The sequence below is a fragment of the Lonchura striata genome, chromosome 2 (genome assembly GCF_046129695.1).
Source record: "Lonchura striata isolate bLonStr1 chromosome 2, bLonStr1.mat, whole genome shotgun sequence".
NCBI classification, from domain to species: Eukaryota; Metazoa; Chordata; class Aves; order Passeriformes; family Estrildidae; genus Lonchura; species Lonchura striata.
In genome coordinates, this window is record NC_134604.1 from 1,831,593 (window position 1) to 1,857,836 (window position 26,244).

General features: G+C 41.1%; 1 protein-coding gene across 1 annotated transcript in view; it reads left to right on the top strand.

The window, feature by feature from the left end:
- Positions 1 to 24,678: 24,678 nt before the first annotated feature.
- ALCAM (activated leukocyte cell adhesion molecule) overlaps positions 24,679 to 26,244 on the top strand; it is a 118,975-nt gene continuing 117,409 nt past the window's right edge. Inside the window, exon 1 of the mRNA XM_077790921.1 lies at positions 24,679 to 24,810. Coding sequence (XP_077647047.1) covers positions 24,726 to 24,810 — 85 coding nt within the window. The 5' untranslated portion in view covers positions 24,679 to 24,725. The remainder of the gene's footprint in view (positions 24,811 to 26,244) is intronic.

Genomic DNA, 26,244 nt, shown 5'->3' on the forward strand with positions numbered 1-26,244 from the left:
ATTGCAGCGATTCCATAAAGCTCAGTCACAGAGGGAACAGTGGTTAGATGGTCATGTCTTTGGCAGGCAGTGGTTCATATTAATAATGTTCCAGGCTTTCAAAAGCAGCCTGTATGTCTAAATCAATTACTTCCTGCAGCCCTTGTGTGCGGTAAGCAAGCAATATTATCTCTTTTCTGAGATAAGGAAACCAGAAGGAACTGAAATCGTTACAACAGGAATGTGAAGCGGACAGGACAAGGGTCCCATATTTCTTTTGTTTAGAGTTGTGCTTTGAAGAATTTCTCCAGCCTGTTTCTCCTTCTCCTTTTATGTTGCTCATTGTTATCTCTTCAGATTTCAAAAAGTGAGTTAAGCACCAGAAAATGTGCAGAGCTGCTGAAAAGCCACTAAAAAGGGCTCTGTAAGCCTTAAGAGTCCTACAAGGGCTTCCCTACAAGAGAAGTGTTTCATGATTTGGCCTTGCCATTTAAAAAGGTCATCGGATGATATTTGCAAAGAAAAACATGGAAACCATGCAAAATGCAAACTTTTATTTAGAATGAAGGTTGATACTCAAACATGTACCTAGAGTAGCTGCAATGTTGAATAAAACATGCAACACTGACAGTGATTTGACAATTGACATCATTTTACTCATGAAAAATATCAAACCTGTTCTAGTCATCCTCAAAATTACTTAAAGGGAGGCAATTAAATAATGAGGACAGTCTCTGTGGCTAGCCCAGGATAAGACTTCCCAGGGGGTTTTCCAGGTTTTTAGGATCTGTTTGTAACTTGAGGACAAAATCTTTCCAGTAGTCTCCTAGAAGGAAGCAAGATGTGTGCTCTCTGAGGAGTCTAAGAGCTATTCTTTTCTTTCTGAGCAGCATGATTTGCTCAGCATTCCCACTGGACACACCCATGCTTGCCCTTGCAGTTTCTCCAAGGGTATCTTTACTAAAAAGCACAGTGGATGAAATTCCATCCCTACTGATGCTAATGACAAAAACTCCCAAGTATTTTGATGAAACTCGTCTGGTATTAATTTCCTGAGTCACACTACAATTTTGGTCATTATCTGGGGGGAAAAAAATCAAAATCTGCACAATAATCTTTGTGACCAGATGGGAAATCTATTACACTACAGGAAATACATCTGGTATGGGGTGTCTATGCATGCAGTCTATAACTCAGGGGTATTATAGAATAATCCTATATACTGTACAGATATATGAACTAGTACAGAAGTAATCCAACTGTGGTAGTACAGGCATCTACCCAGTCAAGAGAGTTTAAAAGTAGCTCAGATTTCTGTATGCTTTGTACAGTATGTAGTGAAGCCATTTCCTCACTGACAAAAAATATTTACATTAAACCCCTTTTATGATATGTAAGCTTAATTATAATGCAAACATAATCTTATGTTACAACAAAGACTTCTAATTGGATGGTATAAGAAAGACTTCTTATACTGGTTTACTACAAATTCACTCCACCTCTTCTTAGTATCTGTTCTGTGCTGGCAGCAGATAACCAGGTTTTTAAAGCAATAGAATTTACTAAAAATGTCTCTCAGGCCAGCATTATTTCTACTTTAAGTCAGAGACCTACAGAAAGAATTGAAAGATGAGGACATATTCCATACTTTGACAAAAAGCCATGCTAAAAGTATTGATAAAACAATAGGAGAAAAATAAATCAAGAAATATCTCCAAAGGCTAGCATATAGGGTGTTTCAGTGTTCCAATACAATATAAAAGAGAGAGTTGGTACAGAGCCCAGTTATTGCTTTGAGTGCAGTATCAGTATTGTTCATGTCTTCGAAGAACTTTTCCCGTAAGTTCACAAAGCTCTTGTAGGCTGCCTAAGAACTGATAAAGAACTTCACTTTCTGAGGCAAAAAGTGATGTCTGCATCAGAAACAGCTGTGTTAGGAGGTTCTGACAGATTCCTCTTGTCCCAGGGGTCATTTCTTGGTGAGGTATATTTGTTCCTATCACTAAAATGCTGCAGGCAGAATCCTCAGCTGGCACAGATGCTTTGTGCAGACTTGTCAGGGAGCAGCCTGGGCATCCTAACCAAAATTTATGTCCTAATTTCAGGGGAACTATGCCATAAGCAGCCACTTCCCCACAGTGTGGCTCTGGAATCTTCTAGCCCAGAAGAGTACTTGAGCTTCAGAAAGTGTCTATAAATCCAAGCAACCAGCTTGAGTGTGTGTGTTATGTAGGAGAACCCCAGAGCAGTTAGTATCAGAGGGATCCTTTCTTGGTGTCCTGATTTTGTACCTAATCTTCTAATCTTTGATGGCACTAGCTGCTGGAAATAGGGAGGACTGCTCCTTTGAGCTGCTTATGAAAAAGGACAAAATGTGGCCGTGGCACATCACAGAAACAGGGCCACCAGTGCTGACAGGAATTACAGACTCTGTGGACTCAGCAGGCAGCATTTGAACCACAAATACAAACACTTAGCATTAAATGGAGCGGGGTACAAAGGTGAGGAGCTCAAAGAGGAACAGGCAAGGTGCATATGTTGAGACTCAAAGATTTCTGAATGTCTCTCTATGAACTGACTTATATAAAACCTCTGGAAGGGCTACATAAGCATTCAACATCAATATTTCTGCAACCATCACCTGGAATATTTGCATTTTGGTTCTGACATTAATTCCCTTTGTGTCCTTGGCAAGACAATTAGCAAGTTACATCACCTAGATTCATGCCACAGAGGTCCTTATTCTGCAAATATAGAATGCTTGCAACCTGCTTTAATATTTTCACTCATAAAAACAAGAGATTATAAAAATAATATATATCCTTTCTGCTCTCACTTTGGTTATGATATTTAAGGTTTTTCCAGTTCTTTGAAAACATAGATTGACACTGAAATCAAGTATTTTCTGATAAGTTGTTTATATGCCAGAAAGACAGCATGATTATCAGAGATGTTCTGCAGGATGATCTATTGCCTCATCTTAATGTAGTTTTTCTTAACGAGGTGTAGATTATTGTGTATAAATGAATGCTGGAGGTGAGAATATTTTGGGTACATCTATAACCAGTAGATATTAAACCAATACAGATATTTTTCAAGAAAGCAGAGTCTTCCTCCTCATACTGGTCCCACCACTTTGGAACCTCTCATTCCAACCACCCTGCACTTAGACCATCACCTCTACCTTTGCCTCACTAATGCACTACTGTACCTTAAGGAGATACAGATTTTAGGAGATTTTAATAACATCACTCAAACTGCAATGATTCTCCTCAATACCTGAGGCAGCGTAGCCTTTCTGGAGCAACATTCTCTGCTGGGAATGATCTGCACATGCAAGCAAACAAGAGAAAATGTTTCCTTTCTCCTTATAATGTACATTTGGACAGCCTAGTTCCACCTAGCTTGTGTGCTTCTGAAATGCTATTTTCAGATATCTGCATTCAGGATAAGCCCCTGAAGTGTTAGATCAGATGGTCATGAACAAAACCCTGTGATCCCTCACAAAAACTCAAAACTGCTAGCACTGAGGGATGCTGAGAGAGCACCTAAACCACAGCTTTGTGCAGAAAAGCAGGAATAATGGTTTCAACAACAGCTAGACAAGTTGGCTGCCAAATGTCCCTGTCATCCCCAAGCAATCCCATTGCCCAAGTTCCTCTGCCAGGGGCCATTCTTAGCACGCTCAGGGAACCATTTTGTGTGATTTTGCATGTATGTGTATTTTCATAAGCACTTTAGGTTCTTTCAGAAATAGTCAGAAATTCTTTCAAGTCACAGGTCTGTGTCAAATGCAGCATGGCTGAAGACCATGGACACAATATAGGAGACTGGGTAGAGTGATATTAAAGGATTTCAGTATTTACTGCTAACTGTACAAGAAGTGCACGTAGCCAAAAGAAGAAAGGGAAGAGCACACCATGGTGAACGTATAGGAGATGAAGTTCTAGGCTCGAAAATCTGACTCTTAGCAGTTTTCCTCTGAAATACTTACAATTTTATTGTCTCCATACTACATCTTTGCTTTTCTCACCGCAATAGTGAATTTATCAAATTTTTAGACTACAGTCCTGAATAGGCCCTACAGTACATCTTGCAAACCAAAAGAGTTTGCTCTGTCCATATGTAGAAATAGAGCTTGGAAGAGTCTCTGCCAATCTGACTTCAGTACTACTCAAACTCTCTTAATATAATGTTTTAGAACCTTTTCTTATTTTTTTAAAAAGAGCCTTGCTTCCCTTGTGCAAATGCCATGAAATTGCAAGAAAGAATTGCAACAGGTATCAGATTTAAAGAGCTGAACATCAATGGTGTAAAGGAAAGCATTATCTCTATGCACAAATGTATGCCACATAGGGATATGTGGTGAGGTGCAAGTGCATGTACATATATTTATCTGTATATATTCCTGGTTTTGTGTACATGCCTCCCTCATCCTGCCATCACAATGGCAGAAGGCAATTTTGAGGCTTATTTCAAAGCAAAATAAATTGCCTCCTGGCAACTCCATTTTCAAAATGCTTCAGTAAATTGCTTTGTTAAGAGTAACATCATTTTCATCTCACCTAATCATTATTCGTCTAAACAGTGTTTTCCTTTTAAAAATACATTGCTTTATACTACTAAGTTGTGCTGATTTATAAACTTCACTGCCCCTAAACTAGCAATATTGCAGAGCATGCTGATTACGTGACTAGATTGGATGAGACTATGCCTGAACTTCTTTCTGAAAAAGAGGTCTTAGCTACAAGACTGCATTGTCCTCATCATGAGCAAAAACAAGGACACAAATAACACAGATATTACATATTTATGTAAATTTTTAAAATCTTGTTTACTTAAAATTTGTGTAAAAAGCATGGATTGCTTAAAATTACCTCTCCAGTAAGACTTCTAACTTAATTTTTAATTTTTTTTTCCCCTCCAAGATACCAGGAAAGCAAGACTTTCAGAAAGGAGCACTGCTCTTGAGCACTTTCTGTGTTAACTGACAGGTGTTCACTGACTGTGACACATTGCTTTCAATCCACCAAAAGCAAACAAATTATTTCCCTGAGTCAAACATCCACGGAAGTGATTGGGACTCTACGCCCCCACTTCCCCAGAACAAGGAGCAGTGCTGGATATGTGCATTATGTTAATTGTGCAGGATGGGGCACTAACCCTTATTCCAAAAACCCCTCTTTCATCCTTGCAGCTACATCAAAAGTAGAATTGCAAGAGAGCACAGAAAATTCAGAAGCACGTGGACTCTCTTCTCAAATTCAAAGGCGGATGCAAATTACGAGCAGTGAAAAATAGGAAGTGCTGCATTCAGCTTTCTGCCCTGGAACACCATGGAGTAAACTCCCAACCACAGCCAGTGCAGCACACAGGACTGTGGGTTCATGAAAGGCTGGCTCCAGCCTTCTGCACTACTTTGTACTGAGCTCTCAGTCAGATGTGATAGCTGCAGACTCTGTAAATTCCGTGGATGAGGTAATCTGAGTCAAACGATGAAGAAAAATCCATATTCGTTTTTCTTTTCCTCTGCTGATATTTTGTCTGTTTTACAAGATTTAACCTCCCTTACAATTGTAAAGTATTTAAATTCCTAACAAACAGGATGTCTTGGTAAATATAGTAGAGTTTAATACTGACTATGGACCTTAAAGATTATTATAATTAATGTGCTAATAGTTACATAAATAATATTAATAATGATGATGCATATAAATTTATTTAACCCAAATTGGCAACTCTGGACTCAGTCAAGGACAGAGCAGTCTTCATCTCTTCTCCTGCCTATATTTGCAAAAGTCATTTCATTGTACCTCATCACAAAATTTTTGGAAGCATTTTCCTGCTCAGTTAAAAAAAAAAAAAAGTTTTTTAGAACATTTGACGGATTCATCCAAATCCTTGACTATATATTCCTAAAAAAAGCCAGATACTTTGCCTAAATCAAAGATTACATAATGCCAATCACAGTCCTTGTCTATCTAGCATCTATTGAGGAATCATTTTCATTAAAGACCTTCCACACAGCATCCCATTCTGCCACAGTTATTCTGTGGTGCACCTTTCAGCTGAACAGTGAACATGAATTTACAGGCATAGTCAGAATGCTGTAAACATTTCTGACATGGTGTGTAAGCATTTCCTTTTTTCTTTCTCTTTTTTTTCCCTGGGATAGCTGGAACCATCGTTGTCATTCATAGCATCTAGCAGCTTCCAATCTGACATAAAATCATTCTTTGCCAATACAAAATATCTGCTGGTCATGATGCATGCTGTTTCTTATCTCTGAAGATGTGAAGGTGTGTTTCAGATAAACACTGCCATACCCTGCTATCTCTTAAGGGTAAGTTTCCAAAAAGTGCAATGAATAACAGGTCAATGGAGAGCAAAATTATTTTTTTTGTCATAAGAGTAAAACTCTTTTAGTAAAGAGAAGATGCATTCAGGCACTTAATAGACACAGATATGAACAGCACATTGTATTACGAAATCTTTCCCCACTTATGTGCCATTAACTTTAACCAGAAACGTGATATTAAAGGCTGATATGCAAAAGGAAGATGTTGCTGTAAACCACACACTAGACACCCACTCAGTTCTAGAAACATCAATGTGATAAACAAACAGCATTGAAACAGGAAAAAGTATTGCACTGTGTTCAGGAGTATCTGTTTTGTCAGGATGTTATTCGTGCAAATATTTTATAAAAACAATACTTATATCAAAACATATGGAAAAACATAAACACATGGTTTACATGTAAATGTCATAAACATAAACACATAGTTTACATGTAAAATGTATTAAGGTGGTTCTGGGATGCCTGCTGCTGCCTATCAGACCTTCTTCAATATGACTAGGCAACTCAGAGAAGTTTTTTACATAAGATGGGTGGTAAAAGGGTGAAAGATGAAAAATCAGGGTGCTGATGGCTAGCAGGGCAGAGTAAGATAGCAAATTCTTACTTTGTGTGCATATATTTAATGCCCATGTGTGGTGCAGGTATATATCTACAGGTGAAATGAATAATCTCAGATTTAAGGCATCATAAGCATTAATGTTAAAATATCTGTTCTTTGCTATATTTGTATAGATAGATAGATAGATAGATATAGATGATATAGTTATAGATATAGATATATAGATGATATAGATATAGATAGATGATATAGATATATAGATAGATATATAGATATAGATATAGATATAGATATAGATAGATATAGATAGATGATATAGATATATAGATAGATATATAGATATTTTGATATAGATAGATATAGATATAGATATAGATATAGATATAGATATAGATATAGATATAGATAGATATAGATATAGATAGATATATATAGATATAGATATAGATGATATAGATATAGATATAGATATAGATATAGATATAGATATAGATGATATAGATATAGATTAGATAAAGATATAGGTTATATATAGATAGATAAAGATATTCACATTTATAAGCCTTCTATGAGCCTTCTAAGATGTACATAATTGCTTCTACCCTGGAATACTTAAAAATAAGTGAATGACAATTGCACTTCAGTAATGTACTCTACCAGAGAAATTAAAACTGAACTTGTCCATCAGGGGGAAAAAGCAGATGTGACATTATTTACATCATGCCTTAAGTGGAAATCACCTAAACTGTTTCCAAAACTCAGAAATTTTTCTCAGTGATTTACTTGCTAATAATATTTATTTGAGTTAAAATCTGTTTCCGTGTTGGTAATCTGAAATTTTATTCTACCTTCTTTGGAATACCGATAGAGTAACGAGGAGTTTGGAATAACAGAAAGCGCAATAATTGAACTTTGAGATTATAAGTGTTATTTGGAAATCTTGAAAAAATTGTTAACTTCTCTCAATTAGAATAAAACATAGCAACTTCTTCTTCCAGAGATTTCAGCTACAGATGCAGAAGTGATAGAGAAGTATCATAATTTCTGTCCTAAAATGTTTTTGCTGTTCTCCCTTAAAAGAGTATGTTGATTTAAAGTTCTTTTCCCTCACAAAATCTTTATGGTACCTAGCTAGCATAGCTTTCAGATTTTATCTTGCCATATGTTTCAAGTTGTGTGCTTCAGTCTGCATCTGCTGAGTTTCTGCTACACTAGGGCTACAACATCAACTCTAAACAATTGGGACTACAGTCTTTATAATAATTACTCTCTGCAGCTGTTGAGATCAGAATCTCTAAAAAAAGGAATTTAAAAACTGTAGCTTCTCTCCCTCTCTCTTTCTTTATTTTTATCTAAGGCAAAAACAAGCACATCTTGATGGGACTTTCTGAATTAAGAGATAGAAGCAGATTTTTTTCAAGGTATAATATAAAAGGCACACTGCTTTAGAGTATGGAATAAAGTTACATCTGTTTTAGCCATGACAGGTGATTTAGAGAAAATCTCATGTGGAAAAAACAGTTGTAGTACAATACATCTTAGGCATTAAAATTCTTATTTGAAGATTACATTGACTAAGTTATGCTTTTCAAAAAAAATTAGCTGGTTGTCATAAACTGAAGAATTTATTAACAGCTAAAACCCTATCAATCCTAAACTTGCTTCTCTCATGGTTTATGAAGGCATTGCCAACCTCTTTATCTCAACAGCTAGACAGCAAAACCAAAATCAACCTGTCTTTCCAGTAAATATATTCAAGCACCTGCATGCCATTAGATGTGGCATCACTACAACGATTCAGAAGCTATAAAGAAATGTATTTATGGTATCAAGGAAGATTTTGGTCCTGTAGTTAAGGCAGAACTGCTTGATTCGACTAATTCATTCACAATCTGAGTGCAGGAGCCATTTTTATCTGTTCCAGTAGTGTTATTTTAAAACTTCTGCAATTAAAGTCGTATGCTCATAGGATTATAAGAAGGTAAGTGGCCTCAGGAAGTCAAACACAGGATCTCTGTTGAGGGCAGACCATGTTGATCACAACTTAGTCTAGCCAGGTCTTGAAATCCTTCAAAGACAGAGGCAGAACATCCTTCTTCAGCAACCTGTTCCACTGCCTGACTGTCCTCTTGGGGAAGGAGTTTTTTCTTTATCCAGCTTGAACTTCTCTTCTTTAGACTTCTGTCCATCCACTATCTCAGTGCTCCAGCACGAGGAACCTGCCTCCTACATCCTGATCACCTCCTTGCTTCTCCATTTAAAGCTGCTATTATGTTTTCCCAGATGCTCTCTTCTCCAGATGGAACAAGTCCTCGAGTAATAATGTAAAAGCAAAAAGGTTTTATATAGGTATGAAAATAGCAGCAGCGAGGGCATGTGGTGTTATTACTGCTGCTAAAACACAACCAAGAGTTGTTCCTTTGTTAAATAGGAAAAAGAATGTTTCTGCCCCAAATGATTGAAAGTGCAGATATTCAAAGGTGTTTAAGGAAGCTGATTTCTATTAGATTTGGAGGAAGTCAAATACCTAGATAGCATCAGATATTCAGCCATAACACTGTAAACAAAAACACTTTATGGTCACCAAGCTGGAGGCCTTAAAGGTTCAGCAAACACAGGAACTTACTGCAAGCATTTGAGCAGCCACATCTGGAATGTTTTCAAACCTACAATGAGCATATGCATAAATATTTTCAGATTATTAGCTAAAGAAAGTGCAAGAAAACAAAAACGGGAAGACAACAAATACAGGGACAAAGGGTGAATATGTGATGCTCAGAAATACATTTTTACAATACACCCAGCTATTTTCTTTTTTAATGTGTTAACAAGTTGCCAAATAAATCTCACTACTGTGATGGTGAGAAACTTCATTTCAAAATTTCAACTAAATCAAGAAGCAATGTCAACACTCCTGTGGCTGCACTGTGCTAAAAAAATACACAAGGTAAATTGCTCTGGAGGAATCTTCTTCCATCCATGAGAACTGAATCTAAATTCTTCTGTTTGTCTGGAGTTCAGGACATGAATTGTGTCCTTTGGCAATACATTAGCAATGGCTCTAAGGTTCTCTTTTCAATGAGTTCCTCAATACTGCTGAAATCCACCCCTTTTGTGTATCACAAGGTTCAAATTACTACAACAGTTGATATAGCAGCATTGGAAAATTCTTCAAATAAAAAATAAGCTTTTTTTTTTTTTTTAAATCTACCCATGATTTCCTCTAATTTTAAAATTATGCTGCTTTTGGTGGGGATTTATTCCATTCTCAGGTATGTGCCAGAAGAATCTAGAATGTTCAGACAGGTCTCTTCCTGCTAATTTTGTGCTATAAATTTAAGAATTAATAACTAGGAAATAAATGCAAATTATTTCCAGGCAATAAAATGCTATAGCCTCATTTTATGAACATTAATGACAAATTTAAAAATAGTGAGGCTCAATCTGCCTAGGCAGACTCTAACATAACAATTCTGTTACCTAATTACATCATGATTACCTACAAATTCAGCCACCCTACACATCTATATGTGTATAAAGTTACTAATTTTCTGCAGAACATGCAGATTATTAAATTATTAAACTACTTAAATTATTAAATTACTACTCGTTTAAAATTTTGGAGTATGAAAGACATGCTGAAGAGAAGCAGATGTGCTGCTACTATAAGAGCTAACAATGTATTCTGATAATAAAGTTCACCTGAACTGAGTTTAAAGGAAATTGCAGACATTTTATTTCTCCTCTTTTAAGAAGTGCTGTACAATTTTCTCTCTCTCTCAATACATACATCTGTATCAGTGTGAAAGATGTACTAGGATGTAATAAGCAAAAGTGTATCTATCAAACTAGTGGTTTTTCTTCTTAGCCAACTTCAGGAAAGCAATTGGAAGTGCTCTAGGTCTGACCTGTGCACTAAATCCAAGGAGCATCAGCTATGAAAAATGTATACAAATATTTGCAAGAATAGAGGATCTTGATTCTACTATGCTGGTAGTCTTTCCAGGACTCATTTTTGCTTTTTCCAGTCTTCCAAATTTTCCACAGGAGCCCATGGTTAAGGCACAGAAGTTGTGCAAGAGGGCTGCTGCACTTTTCCTGTTTTAATTAATGGGTCTCCAATTCTTAAAGCAATATAGCAATCAAGTATTTCAATAAGTATAAGATTTTGCATTTGTTTTCAGGGACAGGATGATTATATGAAGCAAGTTTTACTCTTTCAAGGTTACTCCTCCCTACTCTGCCTATGTTTTCTCTCTACCTGAATGTAGACTGGAAGCACATGGAGAATCATAAATTATGGATAACAACTTTAATTCATAGCCCTCATAACTGAGAGCCCTCAGTAATCTGCATTTACTCTCCTATGCACCAGCAAACAAGTTATAAATCTTCTGAATGTTGTTACTAATGTGCTTCTCTTTTCCAGTAATCACAAACAATGTCTTAAAAAGAAATAGTTGCCTCATTCACTCCCACAGTATTGTGAAACAGTTTGATAACCATGGGTTTAGCATTAGTGGAGAGTTCAAACACAGTTTCAATCTCAATGAACATAGGAGATTTTAGTTGGTTACTCATCTAAATCCTTTGCTTTGCTTAAACTCAAACTATTTTTTTCCAAATAGAAGTTAATAGCATATGAAAATTGGGAAGAAAATGAAACAAAAAATTTTAACAAAATGAATACTGGATCAAATTCTTTGCATCCTAACTAACCCATAATCTTGTTTGACAGGAAATTTACTTGGTTAAAACCCAGCAAAATACAGACATTATTTAGGGAGTGTGGGAGGCACGCTGAGGAACCTGCACAAGAAGACAATTCTGCTGAAAGTTGCTTGTGACCTGCTGACAGCACTGCCTAAAGGAGCTCTCTGGAAAGGACGTTGGGGTTGTTCAGGCTGGAGAAGAGGAGGCTCAGAGGTGCCCTCATTGCTCTCCACAGCTCCTGAAGGGAGGTTCAGACAGGTGGGGTCGGGCTCTTCCACCTGCAGCACTGACAGAACAAGAGGACACAGCCTCAGCTACATCAGGGAAGGTTTAGGTTGGATATTAGGAAAAAAAAATCACAGAAAGAATAATAAAATACTGGAATTGTCTTCCTAGGGAGGTAGTGTAATCACCATCTCTGGATATGTTTAAAAAAAGACTGGACTTGGCACTTGGTGCTATAGTCTAGTTGTGGTGTTAGGGCACAGGTTGGACTTGGTGATCTTAGAGGTCTCTTCCAACCTCATTATTCTGGGATTCTGTCATTCTGTGATTCTGTAATTCTGTGATTCTGTGAATTCCTCTTGGACTTCTAGGAACAGCAACTTGCCACCAAGAGGAACGTGGTGAAGGACACCTGTTCTGCCATGCCGTGTGTGCCTGCAGCAGCAACAGCAGGCACTGGCTGGGACACTGAGTGGAACATCTCAGGAACTCAGAGCAGGATAACTCACCCATGCCTACAGGATTCCATGGAGAACGTTTGCAGCCTGTGCTCACTGCATCTAGGCTAAAATGAAATGAAGATATACTTCGCATTCCTCAAAAAAGCAATTTTTCTGAATCAGACAAGACTGTTCTTTCACTTTGAAGACAAACAGGATGGACTTCAGTGCATAAACAGGTCAGCAGTAATTAATGAAAAAATGCTGGTGTCTCTTGACAATACAGGAAAGTTTTAATATAAATAAATGACAAGTAAAAATCTCAATTTCATATTGAGATAGAAAGTATAAACTCCACAATAGCCTGTTTATTATGATCAGCTTGCATATGTTGCACAGGAGTGTTAAGACCCCCTCAAACAGGACATTGGTGTAAATTTGAATAAGAAAAATAAATTAGCTCTGGACAGAAATTATGCAAAGATTAGCTTAGTAAGCAAAGTATTATGTTTAACATTTTTTTCCCCTCAAACCTACTATAGAAAAATAAATAGTTGTAAATTTAGGAATAAAAAGGACCAAAAACAAGAATGAGTAAGCAGGCATACAATATGTGTCTTCAACTGTCTCTCACTACTCTTCAGCCTCCTACTGAAGCAACTGAATCATTTTTCCAACTTGTTAAAGTGGATTAGTTCTGAAGCTAATGTACTCTGGTTCAGAAGGCAAAGGTATTTCCAAACTTACTTCCAGTCCACTAATTCCCTTATATACATATACCTACAATCACATGCAGCCAGTGCTGCTGTGTTCTGTGTGTTCAAACAGTAGGAGCCATCAGTAACAGCAGCTGCTCTGCACGGGGAACATGACATCCTTCTGAAAAATCAAGAGCCAATTCCTACAGCCACAAACAGCCCCACACTCTGACCCACACTGAGTCATATAATTCCATCCATCTTTCCCCATGAATGTTCCATGACGATGATGGTACTGCCCATCTTCTGATCAGAACTTAGGGCCTCATGATGAAAAGTTCATAAAAACAAGGAATTATAATGCCTCTTACATTAAGTGTAGTAGTCACCCGACTACCAGTACAAGAAAAATACCTCTTCCCCCCATGGTTTCCACACAGCTTTGTCTAGCTTCAGTTTATTTACAGTTAAATAACACGTCCTATGGATTGCATATGTAAGATCCCAAGGATGTTTTAATAAAAAAAAAAACAAAAAAATTAATCATAATTTATTTCACTGCACACAGATGCAAATCACATTTAACCAACATTATCAAAAGTTCAGGATTCAGCAGGACTGAGTTTCAGTAATGTCTTTGAACAAATACCTTGAGAGGGCAATCTGCTGTCCCAGGAGGATGAGCACCCATTGCAAAGTCCCTGTGCCAGTATATCCTTCTGTAATCTCTGGCTCTGCCTGCTCCCTGCTCCTCATTCTGGTCCTTGTGGTTGTCAGCTACTGAAATAACAAAGACCACAGTGTCTGACTTGAATGCTAAGGAGATAAATCAACATGCTGCCTGCCTCCTAATAATGCCATTTTTCAGATTATCCATGGCTTCCGCAAAGGCTCCACACATACTTTGGGAAGAACATGAAGGATTCAATACCAAGAGGCTTTGGATTAAAAAATTCTCAAATTCAGACTTCTTAACATTTCTCAAAGAACTGAAGTGGCCCACTTGAAGAGTTTCTCTCAAGGACAGCTTATTCTCAAGCAACATTCAGAGGAAAAACCAAGATCACAGGGCATTACTAGCACTCATGGGACATTGTAGCTGTTTCTGAGTCTTTTACAGACTACTTGTTGATTCAGGAATTCAATCCCCTTCATCCCCTTCCTCAGTTTCCCAATCAAGCCCAATATAAATAATGATACTGATATTCTTTCTTAAAGTGCTGTTGGAACTGTGCATGATGAGCACGTCACAGAAGCTGCCTCTAAGTACTATTATTCTCTTCTTTTTCTTTTTTTTTAATTTAAGAGCCACTTAGCTATAAGTGAGATAGATGCCATCTCTAAGAACCTCTTAAGACCTCAGAATTTGGTTCATACAATAAAAGAATTACATGGCTGTGCCATCCTCCATGTCATCAAGTAGCATTTGACAATGCAACATTAATTTAGTAGGAGCTCAATTATAGGCTCAAATCCTCCTGGTTGCCTTTTAGAGCATTCTGCTTTTCAAGGGATTCATCTCTCTCAAAAGAGATATGATTTGCAAAAAAAAAAAAAGCTCACAATGCATGCAAAATTAGTTGCACTGGTTCAAAAGAAAGTGGAAACCTGTCTGCCTAACAGCAGCATTCACTTCAGTAATCTTCATTTATGCCTCTCTAAAACCTAACCCCCATGCTAAAAAAACCTGAAATTTCATACACTGCTGTGCTGTTTCATTGAAGCAAATTTTAATTTCCTTCCCCATCTTTCCCACAAAAGGACTTACAAAATGTCTACACTCTCTTCCCATTTCCAACTTCTCTTTTGTTTTGACCTCTTATCTGTGTGAGAAAGCAACAAGGCTGAAAGATTTATACTTAGAGAATGGGTGAGTGAATGTGAGCAAGGTGCAGAGAACTGTGATTAATGCATCCAATTTTTTTTTTTTTGTTTAAATAGATTTTACAACTGTCTTACAAAAGAAAAGCAGGGGAAAAGTTTAGTTTGAGGATCAAATGGTTCTTCAGCATTCACCTTACACTTAACAAACACCCTTATACAGATGCATCTTGAACTACATATTGAATATACAATTTTCTGGTGAACAAATGGCATGACCACTATTTTGCGTGTGTCATTATCTATTAATGAAGTGACACAAAGCCTGTTCACTCATAGTGACTGTATAACATCTTTAGCATAGAGTGAATTTTAAAAAGCACAAACCAGAAGATAAATTCAAACAATGGGGCAGAAGCAGTTCTGTAAGGAACAAGTCCTGCTGTAGGTTAACCCTGAAATGCAGCTTAGAGCCCTCCAGCCACTTGCTCAGTTCCCACAATGGGATGGCTGAGAGAATCAGAAGGATAAGAGTGAAAAACATTTATGCTGAGATAAAGACAGTTTAACAGGGAAAGTAAAAACCATGCATGTAAGCAAAGCAAAACAAGGAATTAATTCACTACATCCCATGGACAAGCAGGTGTCCTGCCATCCCTAGGAAATCGGGGACCCATCATTTGTAATGGTGATTTGGGAATACAAACACTATTGTTCCAAACATGGGATGAAGCAGAAACCTTGTCTGTGAGACATGGGAGACTGTTTGACAGTGAGAGAATAGGGTGAACAGCAAGTGTGAAAATAAATTAAAACTCTGGGCAGCACAGTCAAGTGAATAAATTGCCCTCTGAAAAAAGTTATGTACTTAAAAAGTTAGACCAAATGAAATCCAGAAGCATAGAGAGATCTTGATAAGTCTAAGCAAAACAGATAGACTGTCCTTCTTGTTACTAACTGCAAACTTTCAGAACATGAATGCCAGGCAAGTTTGAACCCTTTTGACTGCCATTCCTAACTAAGAGCCATTACACACATCCTGAGAGAATGAAAATCTGACCTTGAAATCTACAATGTGCTTGAAAATCCACCTCTTGCAGAGTGTGATCCTGAGACAACTGATAACAATTGTCTTCCAGCCTTTCAGTCAAAGACTGCTACTAAATAGATTACCAAAATATTGGTTATCCATCCTTATCAGAAATTCTCAGCACTCTGGATGAAAAAAAAAAAAAAAAAAAAAAAAAAGCCCTTGCAGCATTGCTTCTATAATTGCACTGATTATTTTAGCCAGTGGAAACATATGGGGCAGCTACTACAGTGAGGCTCTCTCACAAGGATGCACCAGGAATTGGTATTACCTTCTAAACTGTGGCTCAGCACTGGTGTCTAATCCAACAACCTGTAGTTACATCTTCTGCCAACATAAAACTACATAAATCACCTTCCCAAAGACATCTCTACGGTTTATTGAAGGTAATACAAGTTCATTTTTATGAAACTACGTGTCCTACTATACTTTCTGCAAATCAAAAGTTTTTTCGAGTTTGGTTTAGTTTTTTCTACAATTTTTTTGCTTTAACATAAAAAAAGAAATGCATGCAACAGTGTAATGTATTCAACTGAGCCAGAATGATGTGCAAGAATAACAATTTTCTATTCCTTCAAAGCACATTTTACTCATCCTGTCTCGTTCATCTGTTCATCTGTAAAATACCTGTAGCAGGAGCACTTCCTTGTTCCAGAGCAGCAAAACTATTTAAAAAGAATCCAAGCCCTTCAGAGCCTTTTGCTCTTATGCAACATACATATTATATCATGATCATAATTCATACATGGATAATTCCCTAAATCCATGTGCTAACCCTCCACATCTTCAAGTATGTTGGCAATTTTCTGTTGATTTAATTAAACTCTCTGATTTCAACAGTTCCAATCACTGTGTTCTTTTCAAGGGCATACCTTGAAAATGTATCACCTTCTGAGAAACCAGAATTACATACGTAAGGGGGATATTCCAATAATTTTTTGAGTTGTGCTGCCATCCAAAGAGTCCGGTCTTGAAAACCTTTCAATCTTCAAGCATTTAAAAATATAATTTACAAATCTAACCTTGAAACAGGTATCCAGTTAAATGCGAGATGATCAAATACATGTTTTCCATGGCTCTGAGCAACACATGATCAACTGGTGGCCTTTTTATCCCTTGAGGCAGGCCCATTCCTGCCTTGGGTAACTAGCAGGCTGGGAAAAAGCAATTCCTTTCATTTACTTAGGAATTGCTCTTCCTAATCTACAAGTGCTGATGTAGCACAACTGGGGGCAGACACACTGCAATAAAGGTTGCAAGGAAGAAATTGCAATGCTGGAACACAGACAGTGGATTCATTTTAATAGTTCTGCATACGGCTACATTAAAAAGCAAAAAAAGCATAATTGATTTCCTGCTGACCCTCTCCTCCAAGTTAATGAATGAAAGCTGCATATGTTAAAAGTCATGCAGCATGAGAATCTCTGCCACTACCAAGAAAAGTGTCAAGAAAAAAATGATTAGTAGGGTCTGAGGCAATGCCTGTCACACAAGAAAACTGCCCAGCTTTGGGATGTGCAGAATCCAGTGTCCTAGCATTGAAAACCAGTGTGAACCTGGCACTAACTCTCTATTTTAATCCTCCTATCCCAATTCTCATTTTATTGCCATCGCTCATTTTCTCATTTCTCATTTATTATTTGCATCTCTCAAAGAAGCAGTACTTTGAAGGATCTGAACTCTTCAGTAGGGGGCACCTGCTCTACTCAACATTAACTCATCATTCTTCAACACTTGGTCAAGGTTCTTTGGTTCACTCAAGACAAAAAGGGAAGAAAATTGCTCCTGCAGAAGAGGCAACAAATTTCCTTTGATCCAAATAAGTTCTGAACAGCCATGAAAGGCTCTGAGCTTTGTCCTCTCCATCTTCCACAGAGACCTACAGGCTTGCTCAATTTTCACTGATTTTCATCAGCCACAAGCAGATCTAAAACCAAGTAGTCTCCAGGTGGATAAGGAGCAAACTCTGTTCCCTATCTTGCATTCAAACTTTCAATAAAATACTCCTCACTTCTTTCCATCCTTACTTTCACTGCTGTTCTCATAATGCAAAGGAGGAAATCCCCAACAAGCTCTCAATGAGTTACTTCCACTTTTCTCCCCTTGGCTAACTTTGAAAATTAAACATGAGCACACTAAGAAGTGAAGGCAGGAGCATTTCACTGAATTGACTACCAGTGGTGCTTCTGATATTTACATTCGTTTTTATTACCGGTCTCTAACCAACAGAAATATAAACAGAGTAGTTTCAGTTTGGGAGGTTGAGGATGAAATCTCAGGAACTCTGAATCCTTTCTTTTAATCACCATCGGTTTTTCAAACAGATTAGGAAACCTCTTCATATCTCTAGGGTTCAGTATCTTGTCCAATGTCACAGGCTGCCAAGCACTTAATGATCAAATTTAAGCACGAAATCCTCAAATAAAAGGCAGAACAAAGGTGAAAGTTATTTGAGTGCCTACCTTTTAAAATGCCATGATTTAATGCTGCAATAATGAGTGGCAGGATGCAGCAGGGATAAAAGGAGGCTGCTGGCCAGAGCGGGCCTCCATTCCCTTCTGCTGCTCTCGTTTTGGCACCGTGAGCAGAAATGGGTAGCACAGACCCAAATTTGGAAGCTGGGCCAGATGATGACAGAGCTGACCTTGCAAGAATCAAGTCAGCCCAAGTGCCAGCCACAAAGTGATATCAAGAAAACAGATGGGGAGCTGCTTCCAGGTGAGGCTGGTGCCAACACCAAGAGCTCTGAACAGCCCTGTGGAAAGAATCCTCAGCCTGAGGAGCAACTTCACAAGCCAGGACTTGTGAAGAACATGTTCTGCACCACTTGAGACTCAGGAAACCCATCCTGCACACAAGCAGGCCAGCTGGGTGCTAGTGCAAGGAGTTCATCCAGCAGGGCAGAGAAGCTCAGTGACATCCTAATAAATCACCCAACACTTTCTTGCTCCTTCCCAGTACGCCAGCATTGCAAACCAGGTGCTGCAGAGCTGCTCACGGGGCATTTCTGGCTCAACGTGGCTTGTCAAGGATGCTCCTTAGTACAGGAGGCCCATCAGATCCTATATTATTAAGGTATTTTCTGTGTGTCTCAGATTCAGTCAAAGAAAGAAACTGAGAGTTTCTAGCCAGGCAAAAAGCCTGGGAAAGAATGTAAATAATTCTTTATCTCTCTTGTTGTCCACATTGTTTATAGTTAAGTTCTATCACTGTGTGTCAAGCACTTTGCACCAATGCGTGGGTTGTTTTCACTTCAGAACCAATGGATTTGATCCTTGTGGAGCTCTGTATAAAAGAGCAGTGTACTTTGAATAAAGCAGAGTTTTACTCTCAGCAGCCTTCTGAGTCAGAATCTCTTCATTCCCGTCCTGCCTCGACAGCGACAATTTTCCTGCTACAGTCAGGGCCTGTCAAGGACTAGAAAGCACAAAAAGTCAAATAATTTGGTTTCTTGGACACTGAGAAAAGGACAAACAGTCTAACCACTCAGCAATGCTAATAATCTCATTCTCTGTATTATAGCTATTTTACTGCAATATATTGTCAGCACTACTCTTTGCAATTGTGTATCTTATTGGATACCAGAAAAATAATTCTTTGCCCTCATAAGTGGCTTTTGTAATGAAAAAAAAAAACAGCCCTGAAATCTGAAAACTGCTTACTGTTACCTACTTCAAACCTTTATGAAAAAGGCAGGGGAAAAGGTCATTGAGCCTTCACAAAAGGTGAGTAGGTGGCCAGGAAAGTTGATATACGATGGTCTAGCCTAAAGAACTGGATTGTTTCTCTTTATGCACTTCTCAATCACAACCATCTAATGTGAATCATGTCTATCTTGTGCATAAAAACTGCTTATAGTCTAAAAATCTATTGTTTGTTTTCAAGGCATATCACAAACTTTTAAAGACAACCAGCTATTCTACAAAATCCTTATTCTCATCTTCCACTTGTATTTTATGAAAATTTCATCTCAGCTGAAAGCATTCTGGGTATTTGTATATAATACATTTGTAATGTTATTTTAATGAATGTTTGTACAATGCTGGTCCTTTATTTAAATTATGTAAAAAAGACGTGCACTGGACATGGGTAATAGGAAAATAAGTTTTTTTTCAGGAGCCTAATTGCTATGCTGATGGCTGTAATAACAACCCTGGCAGACACTTGCTAATGTTCTTCAAAAGTATGATTTTTGCAGTGAAGAAATACTGAAAATGTTGATTTAATGTATTCTTACTGTAATTTGTCAGGGTTTTTTTATTTATTCCAAATATATGGGTCTTGTTTACTTAGGTCAAATTTGCAGATACCTGCAAAAACCCAAATTAAGTAGGCTACCTTCTCTGCTACTATTGGTCACAGTTCACTTTTGTGCTGACTCTGGTTTTTGACCATTTTCTATGTGTCCTGCATGTTCTGTTTGAAATACTTTACAACCTAGAGTTGTACTTGACCATGTACAGCTGACCCACTTCAGAAAGTTTTGCTGCCAGTTATCCTGACGTGATGCTGAGCAACGGAAAACAATTCCTGGCAGACACGAGTATTCATCTACCACAGCTTCCAGTGCAATCAACAAAATCTGTGAAAGATCTGCTTGACTTCACCAGGCTTTGGCTCAGATTTGCAGAGTCTGGTGTTTGAAGATATTCAAAGTGCCTGAGGGGGTTAAAAGCACCTTGGGGATTTCTCAAGAGTCATAAAACATGAGCTAAGCCCCAGCTGATTCACCAAAAATTCCTGGGTCTGTGTTGTAACCGGCAGCATGGATTACATATGTGCTTAACCCTTGGTGTAAGGTAATGTTGAACCATGTTTTAACACAAATGACAATAATTTAAACCCTTGGAAGTCTCTTCTGAGTTGACACCTTTACCCCAGCAGTGCCCAGCCAAAGGAACAGAATCAGATTTGCAGAAATTCAAGGCTGGACATTGCATTCAATGCTCGTCTTACAAATCAAGGGCAGCTTCAACAACAGCTCTCCACTCTGCAGATTGAGTGCTGAGCCAAAGCAGCCCTCAAAGTTTCCTTGAAACAATATTAACAGTTATCCACTCACTATTAACAACAGATTAAATTATCAGGAACATTGTGCTCTATTAAACACTATTCTTGCTAGAAATTGACTTCCAAAGTGTTTTGTGCACCTGTTGTAAAAGGGAAATGATGTTTCAGCTTAACAAAAACTCTTTGTTTTTATGCACAGCCATTATTAATGGATTACACTTGCAATCCACTTTGTCACATAAATAGAAAATCTATGGTTTGATAGGATTAAGCATTTAAAAGCGTACTATTATTGTTATTGCTTTTCAAAACCAGTAATTTTCTACAGTTTTTTTTTTTTTGTACTAGTAAGTGTTTTAACTTCTTCAAAATAAATGTTTATTTTGGACTTTAAAGCCAGGCAGTTGCTGCTTTTCCAACAGATCAGTGCCTCACTCATACTCCCATTAACTTCAATAGGAATAGGAGCATGGCCCAAGAAAATAATCTGTAGAAAAACGAATCTATGTTCTATCAACCTAATAGACATTAAAAGAATTAATTATAAGTCTCAGAACTGAGGATAGCTGAAATGACATAGCACATAAAGATATCTTTAATAATTATCTTAACAATTTCTAATCACATTTAAAATCCTGTAAAGTTATCAAAACACTTAAGCAATCTGAGCTTGAGATATTTTCTATTTACTCAGAATTCAAAGGGCTCCTTTAATGTGAAAGGTAGAAACAGCTTTGAAGATAAATGACAAAGGAGTGAGGGAAACCCTAAACAAATCATATTTCTGATTAAAGTATAATGTCCTTAATGTAATCTCTCACATTTCTCATATTCCTTACAGACTTTAGGCAACACATTCAGAGCAAAATAGTCCTCAAATAATTTTCCGCAATACTATCTTGAGCATATATTGTAAAATTACCCTGTATGTTCTGCCTGCCTGAAATGTATAGTTCTATAGCTTGCCTTTTAGTCTCTGCACCATGCCATTGGAAATTATTTACTGTACTCAGAAAGACTTCCTTATCCCTTCTCCCAGTGAGAGAGAACATATACTATTCATTATGCTGATGCAAATGAGGCAGCAGTTAATCATCTGCTTTGAAAACAAGGTGCTTGGCCCATTATTCAATTCCCTAAACCAGCAAACCATGTGTTTGCATTTATACAAATTGATCTCACTATTGCCATGTTGGGGAAAAAAAAGAAAAAAAAAGCAAACAGGTACTAAACGTAGAGTGAATTCTGGCCTATAAGCCTTTTCTTATTTTTATTTGCACTCAGAGCATATTTAGAGTTGGCCTCTTCTGTCTTTTACAATTTTGCTCACTTCAAGAAGCTTGCCCATATCAGTGCAGGAGACAGGATGAGGCCCTTAATTTGTAATGGAGCCCAAGCTGTTGCAAAATCAGCACCTACTATTAAAAGCTCTAGAAAATAAACAAAAACATGGGAGGAATAAAAGTTTGAACTACATTAGATGGTCATCTCAGTGCAAATCTTGAGAAAGCCTCTCTCAAGATTTTTGAGGAGGTCTCCAGGTCTGACAGCAAGAGAAATATTAAATTTCCCTACTAATGATTACCCTACCCTTCTAAACATGAAAGGAGAAAAAAAAAAAAACCAAACCAATGAAAACCCAAAACACTGAAGGGAAACACTAATTTGCGTTAAAAAAAAATATGATTGAGCTTAAAAGCAGTATTGTTTTAATCTGCTTAGTAATATACCGATAAAGAGAAATCTGCTGAGAAAATAAAGGATGGCAGACCTCTGCTGAGCAGTAAGCCTAGAAAGTAAAGTACTTTAAGAACTGATTGCATAGCATGCCATACACAATATGAAAGATAATAATAATAATGTGGAAGAACAGAAGGACTTTTTGAAATGAAGACAATAATTTAAAGTTCTAAAAGCCAAGCACAACACGCAAAAAAGTACACAGGCTGTGTTTTTCTAAATGTACCTTGTGTCACTGTAATGTTTAAGTATTTTTAGTTGTTAGCCATCAAGAAAATTGTTTTGAGAACTGCAAAACAGACTGGCTAAGTTTGTCTTTCATTTTCCGGAGTTTTGGGGAAGTTCCCGTCCAAGAATTCAAATCATCACATGGTGAATGAGACAGAGCACTTGACACTTCGGATTTCACTACTAAAAAGTCCCTCTGGAGAGACTAAACTATGTGCATTATTTGTAGCTCCGATTTTGGACATTACATTTACTTCACATGGCTGCGTGGGCTACGTGTTGATCACTGCTAGCTGAGAAACTCGCTGTGCGGCTTCAGCTCCTTTCCGTCAGTGAAACAGCGCTGCCTACTCAGACCCGAACGGGAGGAGAAGAGAGCGCTGCTGCTGCATTACATCGCTTTGATGAGGAATCTTTTTGACCTTTAGGGCAGCCGACTTCCACCAGTGACGAAAGATTCCTCTTCACCCTGCAGCGCGTTTCTTCATACAACCAGAGTGTTGTGAGCTCCCCTCCTTTTATCCAATCCTCTGATTTTTGAAATAAATCTGATTAAGCTGATTGTTATTGTCTTTTTTTTTCTCCCCCTTTTTAATTTTTTTTTTTCATTTTGGCTCAGAGGAGGCACCACACGCTCAACAGAACGGGCATTGCCATTATTATTTCATTATTTTTTAGCTTTGGATTTGCAGTACTCGTAACCAACACGCATCCTGAGCACAGCACCAGCAAACAGCCCATGCACCGAGCGGGGGCAAAGCAGGACTCGGGGAAGGGGGGATCGGTTTATCCCGTATGCTCGTCAGCCCTGGCCCCTTCTCCTTCACAGCGCCGCTCCGGAGGCGGCGGCACATCCCGGGAGGCAGCGGCACATCCCGGGGCAGGACCGGCACATCCCGGGCGAGAGGCAGCGGCACATCCCGGGGCAGGGCCGGCACATCCCGGGGCAGGAGACAGCGGCACATCCCGGGAGGCAGCGGCACATCCCGGGGCAGGGCCGGCACATCCCGGGAGGCAGCGGCACATCCCGGGGCAGGACCGGCACATCTCGGGGCGAGAGGCAGCGGCACATCCCGGGGCAGGGCCGGCACATCCCGGGCGGGAGGCAGTGGCACATCCCGGGAGGCAGCGGCACATCCCGGGAGGCAGCGGCACATCCCGGTACAAGGCCGGCACATCCCGGGGCAGGACCGGCACATCCCGGGGCAGGGTCGGTACATCCCGGGGCAGGACCGGCACATCCCGGGAGGCAGCGGCACATCCCGGGAGGCAGCGGCACATCCCGGGGCAGGACCGGCACATCCCGGGGCAGGGTCGGTACATCCCGGGGCAGGACCGGCACATCCCGGGGCAGGGCTGGCACATCCCGGGAGGCAGCGGCACATCCCGGGGCAGGGTCGGCACATCCCGGTACAAGGCCGGCACATCCCGGGGCAGGGCCGGCACATCCCGGGCGGCACACAGGCTGCACCGGGCGGGGCGGCGGCGGCGGGGCTGCCCGCGGGGCTCCCCCCGCCTGCGCTCCGTGCTCCGGGAGGGCGGGGGCTCGGGGGCCGGGCCAGCCCCGCCGCCGCCCGGCTCCGCCTCTCCGCCGCAGCGCTCAGTCCTGGAGCGCCGCTCGGCTGCCAGAAGGGAGCCGCCACCTGCTCCGGTGCGGAGCCGCTCCTCGCTGCGCGCCGGGAAGGGAGAGCAGCCGCCCCGCCGCCCGGGAAGTTACCGCTGCTCGGGGAGAGCCGCCGCCGCTTCTTCCAGGCCTCGGCGAGGGAGCAGTCGCCGCCGCGCTCCGCTGCGAGAGGGAAGAGCCCGCGGGCGCGCCGCCCCGCTCCGCCGCCGCCTCCCGGTCCCGCCGCGGGCAGGCGGGATGATGGAGCGCCCCGCCGCCCGCGCCTCCTGCCGCCGCCCGCCGCTGCTCTGCCTCCTGCTCGCCGCCCTCTGCCTGCCCCCAGGTGAGTCCCGCCCGCCCGCACCTTGGCGGAGCGGAGGCCGGGCGCGGGTGCCGCGCCCGCCCGGAGCGCCCGGCACCTCCGCGGGCTCCCTGCGCGCCGCGTCCCGCTGCCTGCTGGCGGAGAGCGCTCCTCTCCTGCCCGTCTCTCCTGTGGGAAAGGCAGGAGCTGCCCCAGCGGTGCGGGGCATCGAGAGGCGCCGCTCTCGTCTTTCCCCGTTGCAAGCGGCCGCGGGGTCCCTCCGGGGCGTTGTCAGCGGCCGCCGGGCAGCGACGGCCGAGCCCCGGCGCGGTGCCGCTTTCACTTCCAGCCTGAGCGGCACGTCAGCGCGGCGAGCCGCCCGCAACTTGGGCGCTTCAGCCGCTTCTTCCTTCCGCGCTTTCGGTGCCGCTTTCCGCTGCCGGCGGGACGGAGCGCGGCGGGCATCCCGGTGCCCCTGTCCGGGCATCCCGGTACCCCTGTCCGGGCATCCCGGTGCCCCCCTGCCCGGGCATCCCGGTGCCCCCCTGCCCGGGCATCCCGGTACCCCCTGCCCGGGCATCCCGGTGCCCCCTGCCCGGGCATCCCGGTGCCCCCCTGCCCGGGCATCCCGGTGCCCCCCTGCCCGGGCATCCCGGTGCCCCCCTGCCCGGGCATCCCGGTGCCCCCCTGCCCGGGCATCCCGGTACCCCTGTCCGGGCATCCCGGTGCCCCCCTGCCCGGGCATCCCGGTCCCCCCCTGCCCGGGCATCCCGGTGCTCCCTGCCCGGGCATCCCGGTGCTCCCTGCCCGGGCATCCCGGTCCCCCCCTGCTCGGGCATCCCGGTCCCCCCCTGCTCGGGCATCCCGGTCCCCCCCTGCCCGGGCATCCCGGTGCTCCCTGCCCGGGCATCCCGGTACCCCCTGCCCGGGCATCCCGCTGGGGCAGCGCGGATGTCGCTCCCGAGGCTGCTCCGGCACATCGGGCTCGCGTGGGTAACTTCGCTTGCCCTCCCCGCCCGTGGAAACGCTCCTGAGTGAGGCTCTAGGGGAGTCAGGAAGGCGCGGAGAGTGCTAAATATCCTAATTGTTCTGGGAATATTTTGGCTATGAGGTGTTTGTAGGCTTTGTTTTGTAAATATTGAGCGTGAAAGTGAAGTCTGAGGGAAAAGCTGTGAAGTGAGGAGTTCTGCATTAAGCGCGGGGACCGTCTCATTATTCTTGTAGAAAGAGCGTCAGCCTGTGGTAAAATTTTGTATTGCTTTAAGAAATGGCTTTGCCTCTCTGTGCCTTTGCAACAGCGGAGGGTTTGCAGAAGTGTTGGAAGTGGTGGTGGTTTTTCATTCCTGGCCTCTGCCTGGTTGTTACGTGCTCTCTAGTTAACCATTTACAGCCAGTATGCTCTTGGGGAAATGGAAGAGCAGACCTCTTTCACTAGGTGCTTTTATACTTGTGTTTTACAAGCTCCAAGTAGAAGAC